This window comes from Leopardus geoffroyi, chromosome E1, assembly GCF_018350155.1.
Source record: "Leopardus geoffroyi isolate Oge1 chromosome E1, O.geoffroyi_Oge1_pat1.0, whole genome shotgun sequence".
In the NCBI taxonomy this organism is placed as follows: domain Eukaryota; kingdom Metazoa; phylum Chordata; class Mammalia; order Carnivora; family Felidae; genus Leopardus; species Leopardus geoffroyi.
This window is the reverse complement of record NC_059330.1, coordinates 60,448,875-60,467,612: the sequence shown is the minus strand read 5'-3', so window position 1 is coordinate 60,467,612 and position 18,738 is coordinate 60,448,875. Positions and strand designations below refer to the sequence as shown.

Here is an 18,738-nt window from a genome sequence, read left to right as displayed (position 1 = left end):
ACGCGTTCCTGACAAGGAGAGATGAGACCTACCACCGGCCTAGTGGCCTGTCCGGGCTGTGTCACTGCCAGACCAGTGACAAAACGAGCCCAGGACACTCAAGGACCGTGGGGCGGCCAAACCTCAGTACTCAGCAAGTGACACGCAGCGCTCTCCACACTGAGTTCTCGGCTTTTCTAGAAATGGTGCTGCTTTTACTCTCCCGTGGGAACAAAAATGCTCAGGACATACTTTAAAGACAGGGGGGTTGGGGGCTCCTGGCTGGCTCAGTCGATAGATCACACGACTGACTCTTGATGTCAGGGTTGTGAGTTCAAGCCCCGCATTGGGTGTGGAGCCTACTTTAAAAAAAAAAAGACCAGGGGCGCCTGGGGGGCTCATTCGGTTGAGCATCCGATTCTTTTTTTTTTTTTTTTTTTTTTAAACATTTTTTTTTTCAACGTTTATTTATTTTTGGGACAGAGAGAGACAGAGCATGAACGGGGGAGGGGCAGAGAGAGAGGGAGACACAGAATCGGAAACAGGCTCCAGGCTCTGAGCCATCAGCCCAGAGCCTGACGCGGGGCTCGAACTCACGGACCGTGAGATCGTGACCTGGCTGAAGGCGGACACTTAACCGACTGCGCCACCCAGGAGCCCCGAGCATCCGATTCTTGAATAACCTGTGCTCCATCCAAACGACAGACTATTACTCAGCACTAAAAAGCAATGTGCTACCAAGCCAGGAAAAGACCTAGAGGAACCTTAAATGCATATTACTGAAAGAAGCTGGTCTGCAAAGGCTCCAGGCTGTGTGACTCCAAGTGCCAGGCACCCTGGGAAAAGGCAGAGCTGTGGGGACAGGACAAGGATCCAGGGCTGCCGGGGTGGGGGAGGGACGAGCAGGCGAAACGTCCCTGCACGAGGCTTCCGACAGCACCGTGGCGGGTATGTGGGCAGGCTGTGCGCGAGGGGCGGGCACGCGGACAAGCTCTGGACCTTCCCGGCAGTTTTGCTGCGATCCTGCAACTGCTCCAAGATGTAAAAAGTTGATTAAAAAAGTGCTCAGAACGTTCACTCCAAACCCATGGCCCAGCTTTCCGGTACGTGATGACCAGAGCATAAGCTTTGCTGCCCGGGACCTGAAGCCTGGAGCTTCAAAAAAAGCCAAAAGATCCGGGGCGCCTGGGTGGCTCAGCTGGTGAAGCGTCCGACTTCGGCTCAGGTCATGATCTCACAGTTCGTGGGTTCAAGGCCCACGTGGGGCTCTGAGCTTCAGACTCTCTGCCTCCTTCTCTCTGCCCCTCCCCCACTCACGCTCTGTCTCTGTCTCCCTTTCAAAAATAAATGGAAATGTAAAAAAAAAAAAAAAAGCCAAAATATCCGACAGCACGGGCAAGATGTGCACACGGTGGGCGGGGCCTCCAGAGCCTCCCTCCCAGCTGTCCTGCCCCCACCGCCGGCCCTCGCGCCCAAATTCCAGCTACCAAGCCTCCGTGTCCCCTGAGCACACACACAGCAGCCACCCCTGCCTTTCTGTCGTGTGGACACTTGCTCGTGGCATCACTCAGCTCACAGCCAAGCTGTCCCCTCTTCAGAGGGGCCTTCACTGACCCCCCAAAAAAGGCTAAATTCACTGAACATTTAGTTGCTATTTCTGCACTACAAGAAGCTAGATTCTCAGTGGGTTTTGTTTTTTTTTTTTAATGTTTATTTATTTTTCAGAGATAGAGACAGAGCATGAGCAGGAAAGGGGCAGAGAGAGAGGGAGACACAGAATGTGAAGCAGGTTCCAAGCTCTGAGCTGTCAGCACGGACCCTGACGCGGGGCTCAAACTCATGAACCACGAGATCATGACCTGAGCTGAAGTCAGATACTCAACCGACTGAGCCACCCAGGCGCCCTCTCGGTGTTTTTTAAATTGTGACAAGTGAGTGGAGGCTTGAGAACAGAAGGCGTCACCACCGAGCAGCCTTGCGCCAGGTAGTTGGGGAGTCTGTGCTTGGAATCTGGAACGTGTCCCATGTCAGGCTCCCAGGGGTCCCGGCTACCGTCCCAGCCACGAAGCAGCCGCCCAGCCTGGCCTCTGTTCCCCAGCGTGGCCACACGGCCCGAGTCTCCCGCTGTGGGCAGCAGAGCCCGACTGCAAAGCAAAGGAAGCCGATTTTGCTGTGATCTCTCCAGCTCTGTAGGCCCCTCCGGGCGGGGAGCGGTTAGGAATTGGCCGGGGGAGGCTTGCAGGGCCCAGGCACGGGGGCTGCCCCTGAGCAGACCCCCCACCCCGCTTCTTCTGCCTCTGCCTGTGCTTCAGGCCCGCCTGCACAGAGAACTCAGGGCCGGGCTCCACCCGCAGGGAGCTAGGGAAATGGGGGACTAAGTGGCCAGAAGGGGCTTCACCCAGGCTCAGACACAGTGCCTGCTGCTCTGTCCAGGCCCCTGGCCGGGCCACCCCGGCCACAGCTCTCTCCCGGGCAGGGCCACTGAGGCCCCCCCGTGCTCTGCAGGGCCAGGGGGCCGCAGGGGCGGGGGGACGTGGGACAGCCATGGACGCTGGCCCTGGGATGCTGCCCTACTTGGACTCCGTGGCCACTGTCAGGCCATGTCCCAGCTTGCCGGGACACTCTCGCTGCTGCCATGCCTGTCCCTCTCCAGCATCTCTCGTTGCATTTTGGCCTGATTTCCAGGCATCTCCGTGCTGGCGGCTGGAAACCCCAGCAAGGTCTGTGTGTGTCCCGTCTTCAGGAAGGGAGTCGGCTTCTGCCGAAGCCCACAGCGGTGCCCCCCTCACTCACCGCACCTGCCACAGGGTGCCTGGGAGGCTGCCTGCCACCCGCACAGGTGTGCTGGCCGTCCCTGAGCGCCCAGGGCCGCCCCGCGGCGCTGGCCACGCCGAACCGGGTCTTCCCGAAATGCTCAGGGTTTCGCGTGCTGGACCTCTTCGGTTAGGGTGCGGGGGGTTGTGCCCCAGCCACCGATTGAGCGGTTGAGGAAAGCGGCTTGGTTCACCGTTACCACTTGCTGAGGCGTGAACTTTGGCTAAAGGATGGTCCACTTGTGGTAAATGGAACTGTCTGTTCCGAGCAGAGGATTTCCTTCCAGCTCCCTGGGGTCGCAGGGCGGTGGGAGCTGACCCATCTTCCCTGCACCCCCAAGGCGGAGGCCCATGTCCCCTTGCTCCCCGGTCCAGGGTCAGCAGAGCACGTGGCGGACGCCTGGAGGGACGAAGCAGAACCCTTCCCAAAAGGGCGCACGCGGGGTCGCCTTCCTCCTGAGTGTCAGTGGACCGGAAGGTTTACCTTGCGAGGCCTTCCTCCCCCAGCCTGCAGCATCCAGACACCATCTCGGAGGACTCACGACCTGCAAACCAACACGAATCCTTTCTTTCATGATAATGTTAACTCTTCCAGAAAAATCATAAACACATCAGGTCAGAGGACCACTACGAGTCTACTTGTAAAGGGGGTGTGTGTTCACGGAGAACGCTCCCCACGAGAGACTCCAGAGGCTGCTGAGAGCCTGGGAGGACTGCGGGGGCCACGGAGACCCGTGCTGGGGACACCACCCCAGCGACAGCCAGGCCTCCCGCTCTGGACTCATCCCGTCACCATTCTCTCGACAGGCACCCTGAGGCCACGCGCGTCTCCCTGTGGTTTTCCTGCCAAGAGCATTTAGCAGAATCTATAACCGCGAGGAAACAGCCAATACACGTTGAAAGACAGTCTATAAAACCACTGGCCTGGAATCTTCAAAAAGATGGTGTCAGGGGCACCCAGGGTGGCTCAGCGAGTCGAGCGTCCAACTCTTGATTTCGGCTCGGGTCATGATCTCACGGTTCGTGGGTTTGAGCCCCGAGTCAGGCTCTGTGCTGACAGTGCGGAGCCTGCTTGGGATTCTCTCTCTCTCCCTCTGTCTCTGCCCCTCCCCAACTCACTCTCTATTTCTCTTTCATCAAAAAAAATTTTTTTTAAACAATAAAAAGTACATAAATAAAGAAATAATAAAATGGGGGGGGGGCGCGGGAAATGGACACTATTCCAGAATAACTGGGAGACCACTGCAATGCATAATCCCCATCAGATCCTGGTGCAAACGTTTTAAAAGATTTTAAGTGTATTTTGGGATACGGGGGGAAAATGGAATAAGGACCGTGTGTAACATGATCATTCTTAAATCCCCTTGTGTTCGGGTTCTATGGGAGAATGGCCTTGTTCATAGGAGATGCCCACGGAAGTGTCTGGGGCAAATTGTCATATCTGCAGAATTAGCCAATATCATTAATTATTACTGGTGTGGGGAAAGAGAACAAATAGGGCAAAATATTAACAATTCTTGAATCTAGGTGTCTGAGCGTTCATTGTGTTGTCTTGCAATTCTTCCATAAATTTGAAATTTTTTTAGTGTTTTTATTTATCTTTGAGAGAGAGAGAGACAGACAGAGCATGAGCGGAGGAGGGGCAGAGAGAAGAGGGAAACACACAATCCGAAGCAGGCTCCAGCCTGTGAGCTGTCTGCCCAGAGCCTGATGCGGGGCTCGAACTTGTGAACCGCAAGATCCTGACCTGAGCTGAAGTCGGACGCTCTACCAACTGAGCCACCCAGACGCCCCAAGTTTTTCGTTTATTTTTGAGAGAGAGAGAGAGCGCATGGGAAAGGGGGGAGGGGGGCAGAGAGAGAGGGAGGCACAGAATCTGAAGCAGGCTCCAGGCAACTAGCTGTCAGCATAGTCCGATGCAGGGCTCGGACCCACGAACCGCAAGATCGTGACCTGAGCAGAAGTCGGACGCGCAACTGAGTCCCCCAGGCGCCCCAAATTTTATAATTTTCTAAATAAAAAGTCAAGAGAAGGAGGCACACATACAGGAGACGTTCATGGTCAGGGAACAGAATTACGGGCGATTTTTCTTTGTCTTTTCCTGTATTGACTGGGCCTTCAAGGTACTACTTTCACAGTTAGAAAATTGTTTTCCATCTTCAAAAGCATTTCACACATTATGAATACTTCTGCCCCAAAATGGGAGAGCTGAGTTTCCTCTAGTTTACAGGTTGAGGAAGGACAAGCGAGGAGCTCTGTGATGAACCCCCAAATATAACAAAAACTCTGCGCCAAGGTCAGCCCCAGCACCTCCAGGAGATCAGGCTGAGTAGGAGCCCAGGGACACTCTCAGCAGGGTCCGCCCTGACACCACCTCAGCTCTGAGCCAAGCCTCCCTCCATGGGGACGGGGGGGGGGGGGGGGGGGGGGGGGGGGGGGGGGGCGGGCGGCAGCCTGCGGAGCCCCGCCCCCAACCCCCTCCCCCGCCCCTCCTCCCTCTGCGTTGCGGTCCCGCCTCCCGGAGATCCTCCCCAGCAGGTGGTCCCGGAGGCTTCCAAGCCCACCTCCGCTCTCGGCTCTGCCCTCCTCCCTCCCCTCCTCCCTCCCCTCCCCCGCGGGCCCTGGAGCCAGCTGACCGACAGACAGACGCAGGTGCTTCGGAGGCGGGGCAGCGCCAGCAGCCAAGGAGTTAACGGACGGTGCTAGCGGGGGCTTGGCGGGGACGCAGGGGTCAGATGACCCTCTGGGATGGGGACGGGCACGCCCGGGCTGCTATTCCGGGGCTCAAATCGTGACCACCTATTTATAGTGCTGGGGGGGGGGGGCGGGGGGAGCCTTGGCCCGCCCCACACGGGCAGCAGCGAGGCTGTCCTGCGGCAATGTCAAGGCGGCCGCGGCGGCGGCGTCACGGCTGCTGCAGGCTGCCGGCACCTGTCACGGCTGCCGCCGGAGGAGACAGAGGGGCCGCAGCCCCGCAGGGACCCCAGCGCCAGCGGGCGCTGTGCGAGGCGAGGACGACGCGGCCGTCCAGATGGGCAGCACCATGGAGCCCCCCGGGGGCGGGTACCTGCACCTCGGCGCTGTGACGTCCCCCGTGGGCACGGCCCGCGTCCTGCAGCTGGCCTTCGGCTGCACCACCTTCAGCTTGGTGGCCCACCGGGGCGGCTTCGCGGGCGTCCAGGGCACCTTCTGCGTGGCCGCTTGGGGCTTCTGCTTTGCCCTCTCGGGCCTCGTGGTGGCCTGTGAGTTCACCCGGCTCCACAGCTGCCTGCACCTCTCCTGGGGCAACTTCACGGCGGCCTTCGCCATGCTGGCCACGCTGCTGTCGGCCACGGCCGCCGTCATCTACCCGTTGTACTTCACCCGGCTGGAGTGCCCGCCCGAGCCCGCGGGCTGTGCCGCCCGGGACTTCCGCCTGGCAGCCAGCGTCTTCGCCGGGCTCCTCTTCCTGGCCTACGCCGCGGAGGTAGCCCTGACCCGGGCCCGGCCGGGCCAGGTGGCCAGCTACATGGCCACGGTGTCAGGGCTCCTCAAGATCGTCCAGGCCTTCGTGGCCTGCATCATCTTTGGGGCACTGGTCTACGACAGCCGCTACGGGCGCTACGTGGCCACCCAGTGGTGCGTGGCCGTCTACAGCCTGTGCTTCCTGGCCACGGTGGCCGTGGTGGTCCTGAGCGTGACGGGCCACACGGGGGGCCTGGGCTGCCCCTTCGACCGTCTGGTGGTGGTCTACACGTTCCTGGCCGTGCTCCTCTACCTCAGTGCCGCGGTCATCTGGCCCGTCTTCTGTTTCGACCCCAAGTACGGTGAGCCCGGACGGCCCCCTGACTGCCCCAGAGGCGGCTGCTTCTGGGACAGCCAGCTGGTGGTGGCCACCTTCACCTACGTCAACCTGCTCCTCTACGTCGCCGACCTCGCCTACTCCCAGAGGATCCGCTTCGTGCCCCCCCTGTAGCCCTGTGGGCAGCAGTGCACCCACCTGTGCTCCCCGGGGGCTCCCGGCACCTCGGGGGGTGACCCGGGCGAACCCAGACCCCCAAGGAGCAGGCTGGAGGGAGGCAGGCAGGACAGGTGCTCCTGGACCTCGGGCAGTGCTCCGCAGCTAGGCTTGGGGAGGAGGGAGGGAAGACAGACGGGCTGGCAGCCCTGAGCAGGACATAGGCGAGGCTCCTCCCCGAGATAGCTCCCAGCGCTCTCTGTCTCTTTCTATCTCCATCTCTCTCCCTGTCTCCCTCTCTCCATTTCCTGGCTTTCCCTGGCTCAGTGCTACCCACTGTAACACAAGAAGCCTTTGAAGTAGGCGCTGTGGTGACCCGCTTTAGAGATGGGAACACTGAGGCTAGGATTTTGGAGGCAGCCTCACGTGCACGTCAGCGTCTGGAGATCACACTCAGGCTGTGTGACCTAAGCGGAGTTGGAAAGGGGACAATTCCTGCAGGTCTGGGAAGGGGATGGAAAGGAGCCCAGGAGAGGGTCAGAGCTGGGCCAGCAGAGGGACAAGGGGACCTGGCTCCTGTAGACTTGAGGGAAGGGTCCCCAGAGCCCTGGAAGGAGGCTGTCTCAGCAGGGCCCTGCTGGGGAGTCAGTGTGTGCCAGCTCAAAGAGAAGGAGCCAGGACTTGGGGCCCCACCTTGCCCACTTCCACGCGGTTATAACAAGGACAAGGGCCACAGTGTGGTCACACAAGGCGGCCTCAGAGGCACCACAATGAGCACAGAATGCTGGGGGGCGGGGGGCGGGGAGGTGGGTCCCCACCCAGGGAGGGAGTGCCCGCCAAGCGCTCACCATCAGCCCCGGGAATCAGCTTCTGCAGAGCTTGTGGGGGGCAGGGGGGGGGGTGCCCAGGGAGGCTAGTCTGGAACCGCTGGGGGAGGGCCCAGCCCTTCGGCCACAGCGCCTGGGCCCCGGGTCCCTCCCTGGTACTCCCAGGCCCATGACCTCCACTCAAGTATCCGTTCACCTGGCCGCTAACCACCAGAGCCCATCGGGACTGTCACCCTCCACGCTCTAGCCAGCTTCTCCTGCTCAAGAGCCCAGACGGGGCCACCCCAGAGTACAGCAGCCCCTTGGCCCAGCGAGGGGTCTAGGGCCTCGAGCAGGAAATAAACGCCAATGTTGACCCGCATCCTGGCTCTGGTTAGCAGTCTCTGCCCAGGGGACAATGGCCAAGGGCACCTCCTGGGCCATCCCTCCAACGTGAGTCGGAAGAAGGGCTGAAACTAGGCTTGACTGAGGGAGGACGTGGCTGCGGGACAGCCTCTTGGGGAAGAAGCAGGCAGTGTCCGCCTCCTCAGTGGGCAGTGGGAGGGGTGAGGGTGCCGCCAAGATCGTCTCCCCCCTCCCGGTGGGGCTCCGGGTCACACCGCCCACACCGCTGCCGGGGGCTGCCAGGGGCACAGCCTTGGGCAGAGGGGCCGCTGTGCCGGGGCAGCCGAGCCCAAGCAGCTTTTAGGCGGGCTTCCCAGGGTTCCCTTGCGCTGGTGCCAGGCAGAGTGTGAGACAGGCGGCTGACAGGACAGGGGTCCTTCACCTGAAGGGGCGGGTGTTAGGGCTCAACGGAGATCCTCAAAGGGGCCAGGAGCCTCTGTGTCCTGGAGTGTCCTGACGGCCCCCACGGGCTGAGGGAGAGTGAGGGAGAGCGGGGGCTAGATGGTACCCTCTAGGGTACGTCTCCAGGTGACAAAGGAACATGGGGGCCACGTCCTTCCTGGCCCACAGGGAGGCCTGGACACCGACCAGTCTTCCCTCCTTTTCTAGCCACACTTCAGAAATGGTCATCTGTCGCCAACTCCCCAATTTCCTCACTGCCCAGGGGCCTTGTGCCCCCAGGGCACCACCCACCCTCAATTGCAAAGGTCCTGAGAGGGAGACAGAGGCGGGGAGGGATCCAGGACTCAGCATAAGCATGGCGGAGTCCCCCAGGAGGAGCCTTGGGATGTTCTCCCAAGAGTCACCTCCGGGGCAAGAGGACTTTCTCATTTTGGAGGAGGGAGTTATTTGTTTTTATCACTTGAAAAACAGTACTTTCCAAAGGAGGGGGTTCTGTCCTTTGATTATACAGTCAGGCAAAACTCAGCGCGACTGCTGGGTTTTCTGTGTATGGGTTTGAGTCTGGGCCACCCCCAGACAGTCCACGGTGGACAAGAAGAGTGGGCTCAAGGGGCAGATGTCGGTGGGCGGGAGTCAGGGGCACGTGGGTCCTGAGGTAGGGGTTCCGGGGGGTCAGAGGGGTGGTGGGCATGGAGCCTGGGGGCGCCGACTGGGGAAGGGCTCCTTACGATGGCCCCTCCCTCAGAGGGTGAGGGCTAAATGCCCAGATGCAGGCGTGCGGAGGAGGCCAGGAAGTCCACCTCGCACACACGGTCAGCACACAGTGGTCTGGTGGCGTTATCGTCAGTCATCGCTCTGTCAACAAGAGCTCACAGCCCTGCTTCCGAGGCACGACATCGGGTGATGCTGAAATCAGGTTTTAGAGCAATCTGTCACCATTGAAGATACAGAACTGAAAAAATAGAGCAGCTCACCCCTTCCCCGGGGCTGGGGGCAAGGACGGATTGTCAATGATTATAACTTCTTTTATTCGTTCATTTTTTTAGAGGGAGAGAAAGCTGGGGAGGGGGACAGAGACAGAGAGAGGGAGAGAGAGAATCTTAGGCAGGCTCCATGCTCAGTGGGGAACCTGATGTGGGGCTCAATCCCTAGGATCATGACCTGAGCTGAAACCAAGAGTCGGACGCTCACCCGACTGAGCCACCCAGACGCCCCAATGATGATGACTTCTTACTTTGCCCTTAACTCTGCTGCTGACTGAGACCCTGGACTATCCTGAAACCCAAATGCAAACTCAATTCGGATGAGTTCTGAGCGAGTCCTCAGGGGAAAAATGACTCGTTCTTCCAAATGCAGGGCCAAAGATGTCAGGATTTCAGGTGACTAGATGTCAGGAGACATGGGGGTGCTCCATGGGAGCTGGGGGAACACTATGGGATCTCATCTTCTATTTACTGGTTTATCACCACCCACCCGAAGCACCTGTTTGGAGCGGTTTACATGGTAACTGGTCTATGGCTTCTGTCACCCCAGAGCCCTAGAGAAGACTCCCAGAAAAAAACCCAGTTGGGAAGAAGAGGGTCCGGATGTCAAAGGGGATTGACCTAGACCTCCCAGGTGCCCCTTAATTTTAAGAGCCCAAAAAGGCTTAGGCTATCCTTTCCAGTTTCCAAGCCTCTTGGTACATAGAGAAATTTTTGCCCTTTTTTTTTTTTTGTTAAGTTTATTTATTTTGAGAGAGAGAGAGAGAGAGAGAGAGAGAATGAGCAGGGGAGGGGCAAAGAGAGGGGGGACAGTGGATCAGAAGCGGGCTCTGGGTTGCCAGCAGAGAGCCTGATACCGGCCTCGAGCCCACAAACCACGAGACCATGACCTGAGCCATAGTCAGACGCTTAACCAAGCGCCCCTACAATAAAAATATTTTAAAGCGACAAAATACACTATCAAAATTGTATGCTTTAAATGTTTCCATCTTGCAAATTGTTTTCAACTCTCCCACAGAACAAAAAACAAAAACAAAAAACAAAAACCAGGACAAAAAAAATCCCTAAGCAAACAAGCCAAACTATTACACGGTTGGGCGTCTCCAAACAGGATGATCCAGTAGCAGCGATCAGCCGCCGCGCCACTAGGACACCAGCCTGGCGTGCCCGAACTCGCGTGGTCCACCCAGGCCCCGCGTGCAGAGCTTCCGGCCGGGCGGACCCGGCGCCCCAGGCCCCACGCGCAATCGGGGGCGCGCAGACCCGGCGCGCGGGGACCTCGCGTGGTGGGCGGGGGCGGGGGCGCGGGGCAAGCGGCTGATGCAACCGCCCCTCGGCGCCTCCCGCGCCCCTCGATTGGCCGGCGTCTGGCGGCCGCGCTGCCGATTGGCTGCAGCTGCGGAGGCGGGGCCGGCGGGGCCCGGGTGCCGCGTGGCGGGCGCGGTGCTGGGGAGCCGGGAGACCTGCGCGGGGTAACTGGGTGAGCGCGCGCTGGGCTGGGGTCCTGCGGGGGCGGCGGTGCAGGGAGGGGCTGCGCATCCGCACACCGGCTCGAGGAAGGGGAGGGGTAGCTCGGACGTGGGGAGCTTCCGGGCCCGATCCGTCGCCCCCCGCCCCTCTCCGACCCCTTCCGGAGGTCGGCGCGCCCCTCCCTGTCTCCTTGGTCCGAGACCCGCGGGAGCAGGTCGGAAACGGCACTGTGGGCAGGGAGACTGGAGCAGTTACCACGTCGGGGCTGCCGGGCAGCAGAGGGGAAAGTTGGACCAGCTGGGATGGAGGGGTTGGGGGGGGGGGAATGGGCGCAGGGCCAGCGGCCCAGTGGCCAAGCCTGGCACTGCACACCTAACTTCTTCTTGCTCTGGATCCTGCCCCATCTCGCCCCGCAGCTGCCCCTGCGTATCCGGTGCCAGCTGCTAGGGCTGTGGGCGGGGCCTGCGTCCAGCATGAGCGTGGGCTTTATCGGGGCGGGCCAGCTGGCCTTCGCCTTGGCCAAGGGCTTCACAGCAGCAGGTAGGCTCCTCAGCCGGGAGGGCCCCTTGTGCAGGGGGCGGGTGAAGGCAGGGGTTTGAGTCCTGTGGGAAGTGGCAGCCTTGGGGTGTCTGGGGTGGCTCAGGGATTGCTGTTTTACTCTGAGCGGTGGGATTTCCACTTTCCTTCCTGGGAATGTGAGGGAGGGAGGCCGGGCCAGGCCTTGAGGAAGGAACTCTGTTCCCCGCAGGCATCCTGGCTGCCCACAAGATAATGGCCAGCTCCCCAGACATGGACCTGGCCACAGTTTCCGCCCTCAGGGTAGGTGCAGGGTGGAGGGGGTCAGGGAGGCAGTCGCTGAAGGGGCTAGTCAGTGTGTCTGGGGAGAGTGTGTGATAGCCTTGACCCTAAGGGCCAGGGGTGGAGGTCCCCGCGGGAGACACCATGCCACCACCACCCCCCCGCCCCCCTCCCCCGCTCATGAGAGAAGAGCCTTGGGGGGAGCATGTCACAGACCCTGCCTCCTGGCCTGCTGATAGCCCCTCTTGCTTAGCTCTTGGGACCCAGGTGTCGCTGGTGGGGAGGGTGTGCTGGTCTGGAATGGGGTTCGCCAAGGGGCCTCCACAGGGACGGTGGGGGCCAGGTCAGACACATCTGGGGACTGAATACGTTGGCTCCAGATCCAGGCTCGAGACTTCCCACCCGGACACCTGGGGGATGGCAGCCCGAGGCAGGGTGGGTCAGGGCTGTGGCAGGGATGCGGCACCCCTCTTCTGTTTGCACAGGGGACCTATTCCGGGGCCGAGTGCTTCTTCCACTTTGGGGCGGGAAGGGCAGCTGGGGGCCGGCAGAGCTCCACACCCTGAGCCCTCGACCCTGGCCGTCTACACTCTCAGCAGCGTCTGTGCTGTTCTCTACGTGGGGCTTGGGGAGGACACTGTGGGGGGGGGGGGGCAGGCTGAGCCCACGTCTGCACTCCCCGCAGAAGATGGGCGTGAACCTGACGTCCCACAACAAGGAGACCGTGAGGCACAGTGACGTGCTCTTCCTGGCCGTGAAGCCGCACATCATCCCCTTCATCCTGGATGAGATTGGCGCCGACGTTGAAGATCGGCACATCGTGGTGTCGTGCGCGGCTGGTGTTACCATCAGCTCCATCGAGAAGGTGGGCCTGTGGGTCCAGGCCGGTGGGATCTGCAGAGCGGGTGGAGGCGGATGCTGCCCGGTGGTCAGGAGCTCTGGCTGTGAAACGGGTGCACTGGCCCGGCCCCCGGGGAGAGTGGGGACACGCTGCTTGCGTGAGCGCGTTCACACGCGTGCCCGGCACACCCTGCTGGGTGGGATGGACCCACAGCCGGTTTCTCCTCCAGAAGCTGACGGCGTTCCGGCCAGCCCCTAAAGTCATCCGCTGCATGACCAATACACCTGTCGTGGTGCGGGAGGGGGCCACCGTGTACGCCACGGGCACCCACGCCCAGGTGGAAGACGGCAGGCTCCTGGAGCAGCTCATGAGTAGTGTGGGCTTCTGCACCGAGGTGGAGGAGGACCTAATCGATGCTGTCACGGGGCTCAGTGGCAGCGGCCCAGCCTACGTGAGGCCTGGGGATGGGTGGCAGCTGGTGGCGGTGGGCAGTGCGGGGACCTCAGGGCACATCCTCCCTACTCCTCCCTGCTCGGTTGCCGTGGGCAGAGCTGCTGGACCCACTGTCGCCTGGAGGAGAAGGAGGAAAGGCCTAGGGCGGAGGTTCAGGCGCCTTCTCCCTGCAGGCGTTCACAGCCCTGGAGGCCCTGGCCGACGGCGGCGTGAAGATGGGGCTTCCGCGGCGCCTGGCCATCCGCCTCGGGGCCCAGGCTCTGCTGGTCAGTGTTTTCCTTGACGCTTTGTTGGGGGCCACTCCTTGCCAGGCCCGATGCTGTCGCCCCCAGGCGGGTGGGTGGAGAGTGGGCGTGCAGGGGGGGCCGGGGGCAGGGGTGCCCCCGCGGCAGCCAGCTCTCTCTCTGGCTGCAGGGAGCCTCCAAGATGCTCCTGGACTCGGAAAAGCACCCTGGCCAGCTCAAGGACAACGTCTGCTCTCCCGGTGGGGCCACCATCCATGCCCTGCACGTGCTGGAGAGCGGGGGTTTCCGTTCGCTCCTCATCAACGCCGTGGAGGCCTCCTGCACCCGCACACGGTGGGCTCCCGCCGCTGCCGCCTACTCGGGGCTGCGCGCCCCAGCACAGGAGCCCCCGCCCGCTGTGCTCAGCCGCCGCTCAGCGGATGCTTATCGAGGCCTGGCGGCGGTGCCCCTCACCATCCGTTGTTCTGTGAGGACGGGCTGCCCTCGGCGCCTGCACTCTGCTCCCCACAGTCTCCCCTCTGCGGCCCTCAGACCGGGGGGCGGGGGGGATCGCGTCCAAGCCGGGGAGGCAGGCCTGGGGGAACCGGAGGGGATCCCTGTGGGTCTGACAACACCTTCCTCCCGAGCTCCTCCTCCTGGGGAGATTAAGCAAGTTAGACGGCAGGACGGGCCCAGGATGTGCCTCTGTGCGCTGGCACCGGCTCGGTGAGACCAGGGAGGAAATCAGAGAGGAGGGCAGCAGGATTAGTATCTTGGCTTGGAGCCATTGTCCCTAGTCTGGATCTGCCGGATGGACAGGCATCCCTCTCACATCCCTGCTGGCCACGGCCAAAACCCAGAACTTCTCCAGGCGCCACAACACGACGGCAGAGCTGGGATGCAGCCCGCTCCCCCGCCCCAGCCTTCAGGGGATACAGATGAGGCACATGTCCCGCACTTGGGGCACGATGGGCTGGGGTCTGGGTGCTGTTAGTGGATCCGGTGACCCTGAGCTGATCTGAAGGAGGGGTGAGGGAGGCAGATGGCCATCTGGCGGAGGGGTGGCTGGTGGAGGGAACCGTGGGTGCGAAGGCCGCGAGGTGGGTGTGACTGTCCAGCAGTGCCGGGGAGGCAGGCGTTCGTCTTCCCCGGGGGACGGTCGGGCTCAGGAGGGAGACAGAGCCTCGGACCTAACCCTCCCCACTGTCTCCTCAGGGAGCTGCAGTCCATGGCTGACCAGGAGAAGGTCTCACCGGCCTCCATCAAGAAGACCATCTTGGACAAGGTGAAGCTGGAGTCTGCTCCAGGGTCCTCGCTGGCCCCTTCCGGCCACTCCAAGCTGCCGCCCCACAGCCTGGCCCCGGCAGGCAAGAGGAACTGAGGTGCCGGACAAGCCCGTGCTGCTCTCCCCTCCTCTTCCCTCCTGGGCCTGGAACCCTGAGGCTGTGTGTTCTTAGCCCCAGGCCTCAGTGTGTCACCGCAGGGGCCTGCCACCCACGACTCTGGTCAGCTCGGGGGTCAGCTGGGGTTGTCACCCGGGATGGGGCACATCACTTCCCAGTGGGAATGTCCACAGTCACTGAGGGCTTCCTCCCCAGAACAGAGCTGGATTCTCCGACCTCAGTCTACCTTTCCTTTGCCCCCACACCGGGTCAGAGTCACTTCCTCTGGAGCTCAGGAGGCCTGAGCTAACTCCCCATGGTCAACTGGCTTGGGGCCTGGCCCCTTGCTGAGTACAAAGGTCAAGTCCCCCTCCCCCGCCCCGCACCCCCCGACTCCTGTGAAGGCCCAGCCAAGGAGAGAACTTCATCCCACTCCTGTCCCTTCCCCGACCTCCACTTGGGGGGATGCCTCGTCCTCCGTGTGAGAAGGACCAGAGGGTTCAGTCCAGGGAGCAGGACCACTGCCCCTTATCTCCATTTGGCATTTCAGAAAAGGGCTCTTCGATAGTCCCGACTGTTAAGGCCCCTGTCTCCCATTCCTGACCCAACTTACAAGCCTGTCACTTCTCTCCTGACCTTTTAGGTTAAATACATTGGTTTCCAAGTCAGTGCCTTGATTCTACCTCTGTCACCACGTGTGGAGGGAAGGCCCCGGCTGCCCTAGAGGGTCCTTGTTGGGTGTAATCTTAGAGGCCATCAGCAGCCCACAGGTCCTGGAGCCCTATTTTTGCACGGCATTCTGGCTCGGGCGGGGGGTGGGGGGGCTGGGTCTCCCAGTCAGCAGTGGTGGAGGGAGCTTCTGGGGAAGAGTGTACTGCTTTGGGCCCCCATCACGAGGGTTGTGGCCAGAGGCTGGCACCGAAGGCTGGGCTTGGCGGGCCCTGCTCTGGGACGGGCGCCGGCCTCTGCACCCTCCACATCTCCCAGCGTAGCAGGGGGCACGTGTCTCAACCCACGCTGGCAGGGGCAGGTGAGGAAGGAGCCCCCTGCGGAGGTATGTCGGGCTCTCCAGAGAAACAGGACTAGTAGATGTATATACATCTGGGCCTGGAATGCCTGTGGGTCCCTCCTAAGGTGTGAGCCCCATCATAGGCCCTGTGTGTGCAGGGGTGGGCAGTGAGCGCCCAGAATCACCCCTTCCCTGACAGCACCTTGGCACCCTCCTCCTGGGAAAAAGATACTCTCAGAAGAGGTGGTGCCACAGGCCTGCCCAGGACCAAAGCTGGTCCCCAGCTCATCCCTTCAAGTCAAGGCCAGTCTCACTGGGCGTCTGCTGTGTGTTAGACACCGGCCAATATGACGAGGGGCAGTGCTGTCCCCCACCCCCCCGTCCCGTGCTGTGGGTCTGAGGAAAGTGAGCTGGTGAGTCTGAAGAGGGGAAGAGGCACATCACGGCCTAGGAGGCGGCACAGGGGTCCAGACGAGCTTTGCAGGGAGGCTTTACTCTGACCCACGAAGAATGTGCTGGGTTCCGGCAGGCAAGACTCGTGAGCCTTCCATCTGTGGTTCTCCAGCAAGCCAAAGTTCCACAGGTGGGGAAGCAGGAAAGGCAAATGATCCTGAGGGAGGGGAGTGGCCTGGGCAGGAAGGCTGCGGAGGCGGGTGAGGCCCCGAGGGTCCTGTGGGGACAGGTGTCCAGGGAAGCCGTTGTAAGCGGAAGCACACTGTGGAGGGGAGCAGGGACGTGTCGTACATGCGATCAGAGCAGGCCAGGGAGGCGGACGGGCTTCAAGGGCCAGGGGCCCACAAGTGCCAGGTGGGAAGCATTGCGGTCCTGCAATGAGTCCAAGCAGGAGCCTTGACAGGGGTCTCAGTGGGTGAAGGTCAGTCCGGCATACCTTCCTGGCCCCCGTCACTGCTAGCTCTGACACCCACCACGCCCTGGGCCTCCTCAGATGGGGCAGAGGCTGGAATGAATTTACTGTCCTTTGCCCAATGGGCCAGGTGAGCCCTGGTGGCAGAGCCACCTCCCTCTGCTTGACCCAGCTTCTACCTCAGTTTCCTAACTGCAACTCTGCCCTGGGCTCCTGCCTGCCCGGATGGGGCCTTTGCCCTGCTCCTCTCTGCCCGTCCTTTCCTGTACCAGGCTGACCCCTGTCCAACTGGGCTCAGGCTCCAGAACAAACAGGTCAGCAGCCCTTGGCCAGGCAGAGAAGGGAGACGTCCATCCTAGGAGGGCCCTGGCGAGGGCCCATCTCCCTACCTGGACACCAGTGGGAACAGGGCCTGTCAGTCTGGGTTTGGACACCAGCCACATCCCGTATGCCCGGGGCCTCTTCCAAGTGTCAGGTTGGGGCCTGCTGAACTCCAGAAGAAGCCAGTGGGGTCTAAGATCTGACCACGGAGGGTTCAACCTGGAGGGGGGCTGTGGGGCTGGAGGACATGGGGGGTGGGGTGGGGGTGGGGGTGCCAGCATTCAGCTGCAGCAGGAAGCAATGTACTGAGGCCCAGAGAGGGCCAGGCCAGGCCAGGCCAGACCAGAGAGCCAGGTCTAAGCGTCTGCCCCCTAGCGGCAGATCTGGAAGCTGGTCAAGGTGGTGCCGCGTGGACCAGCAGGGACGCTGAAACCTGGGCCTGTTCCTTTGCAGTATCACTCCCCGGCAAGGCTGTAGTGCTATTCCCGGGGGACAAATGTCCTGCACCGCGGGTGGCAGCCAGCCGGACTTCTGACAGGTGGGAGCAAGCACGCACTCTCTTGGGGCCTTTAGCTGGACCCTAGTACAGGTGCTGGGGGCTTGGCTATCTTGATTGTTTCAACAGGGCACCTCCTCTCCCTCGGTGGCCTCTCCCAGACATGCAAACGAACCCCCTATCGGTTATTCTGCAGGTGGTCAGGACACTTTTCCACATACTCTCCCATATTCCTGAAGAGTCTGGGAGGGGGGCAGCAAAGAGTCTGGGTTGTCTCCCGGAGCATTGACCTCCCAGGGCCGCAGAGCTGACCCCCATCCCATGGCCAGAGGGCTGACTTCAGGGCCCAGGGCCATCTCTGTGGGAAGCATCCCTGACATCCACACTGTCACTGGCCTCCACGTGAGTTGGGCCCCGATTCGCTTCCCGACTTCTCTGATGGCCCTGGGTGGGTGCATCCCCATGCCTGCTTGTCCCTCTTCCAAGACAGAAGAGGTGGCTGGGTGTGTTCCCAGTGGGGAGGAGGAGGAGGGGACTCCTTGCTCACTTGGTGAGAAGGAGCAGAACGTGAATGACTGATAAATCAGCCTCTCAGTCACCTCCCATATGTCAATGGCAGCCAGACTCCCTCCCATGAGGACTGGGGAGTCAGGGGTGTGGGAAGACAAGTGGGGATTAGCCAGCGAGCTTCCACCCATGGTGACCCCCAGCCCCAGGCCAATCACCGGTGTTTCCTGATGGCATCGTGGTTCTGGCGTGAGCTGGGTGGCACCAAGTCAACCCCATGTGGCCTGCCAGGGCCCTGCTGCGTGGACTGGCTCTTAAGGTCCAACAGTAGCTCAGACCCCACATCCCTGCCAAGTGGGACCAGGAGAACGGGGCTGACATCGGGTGGTGAGGAGGCTGGAGGAGCTGGAGCCCACAGGACTGCATTCTTATCCTCAGGGGCAAGCCTTTGTTGTTCTGTAGATTGAGTTGACTTTAAGTCACACCCCTGGGGCACCTGGCTCGCTCAGTCAGTACAGCATGCAATCTTGGGGTTGTGAGTTCGAGCTCCACGATGGGTGTAAAGATTAAAAATATAATCTCAAGGCCCTGGAGTATGTGAGATTCCAGTGGAGCCCAGTACAATGTCACGCCCTGCCCTTAAAGAGCAGCTTGGATTAAGACAACCACGCCCAAACCTGCAACGCGGGTGACAAGGCACTGTGGGATTCAGAGAGGTTACTGGAGGCAGGCAGGGGGTGCTGTGGTGCCCTTCTGCCCCCAGCTTTGGGGGCCTCCTCGAGTGGCCTTCGTCAGTCAGTGGCACTGAGTTCCCGTGAAGCCCCGGCCACCTGTCCCTCACTCCTCCCTCTGCCAGCCGAGTCCCACTGACCCGCCTGGCGGGGGGAGTCACCCTTCCTGACTCTACACACGAGAAAGGAAATCCAGAACTTGGAAGTGGAAACGGGATGGATCCCTCCAATTTCCCCTCTTGCCCTGGGTTGCCTCATTCTCTGGGAATTTTGAACAGCAGCGAGAAGTCCTTAGAGAAAAGGCGGGCGCAGCCAC

The 18,738-nt window shown here is 61.2% G+C and overlaps 2 protein-coding genes across 4 annotated transcripts; both read left to right on the top strand.

Moving 5' to 3' along the window:
* The first annotated feature begins 5,593 nt into the window (after positions 1-5,593).
* On the top strand, positions 5,594-7,917 carry MYADML2 (myeloid associated differentiation marker like 2). The gene has a single exon (XM_045489911.1). The coding sequence runs from the start codon at positions 5,824-5,826 to the stop codon at positions 6,745-6,747; it is 924 nt and encodes a 307-aa protein (XP_045345867.1). The 5' UTR covers positions 5,594-5,823; the 3' UTR covers positions 6,748-7,917.
* Positions 7,918-10,686: 2,769 nt separating this feature from the next.
* PYCR1 (pyrroline-5-carboxylate reductase 1) lies at positions 10,687-15,161 on the top strand. Of its 3 annotated transcripts, XM_045489902.1 has the most exons (8): positions 10,688-10,805; positions 11,212-11,335; positions 11,544-11,614; positions 12,279-12,458; positions 12,664-12,885; positions 13,061-13,153; positions 13,302-13,465; positions 14,327-15,161. In XM_045489902.1, exons 2-8 carry the CDS (start codon positions 11,269-11,271, stop codon positions 14,490-14,492), a joined length of 963 nt encoding a protein of 320 aa, XP_045345858.1. In that variant the 5' UTR covers positions 10,688-10,805; positions 11,212-11,268; the 3' UTR covers positions 14,493-15,161. The 3 variants fall into 3 exon arrangements, with proteins under 3 accessions (XP_045345857.1, XP_045345858.1, XP_045345859.1); XM_045489901.1 differs by having other exon boundaries at positions 10,687-10,805; positions 12,664-13,153; XM_045489903.1 differs by lacking the exons at positions 10,688-10,805; positions 11,544-11,614 and having other exon boundaries at positions 11,224-11,335.
* The last annotated feature ends 3,577 nt before the right edge of the window (positions 15,162-18,738 follow it).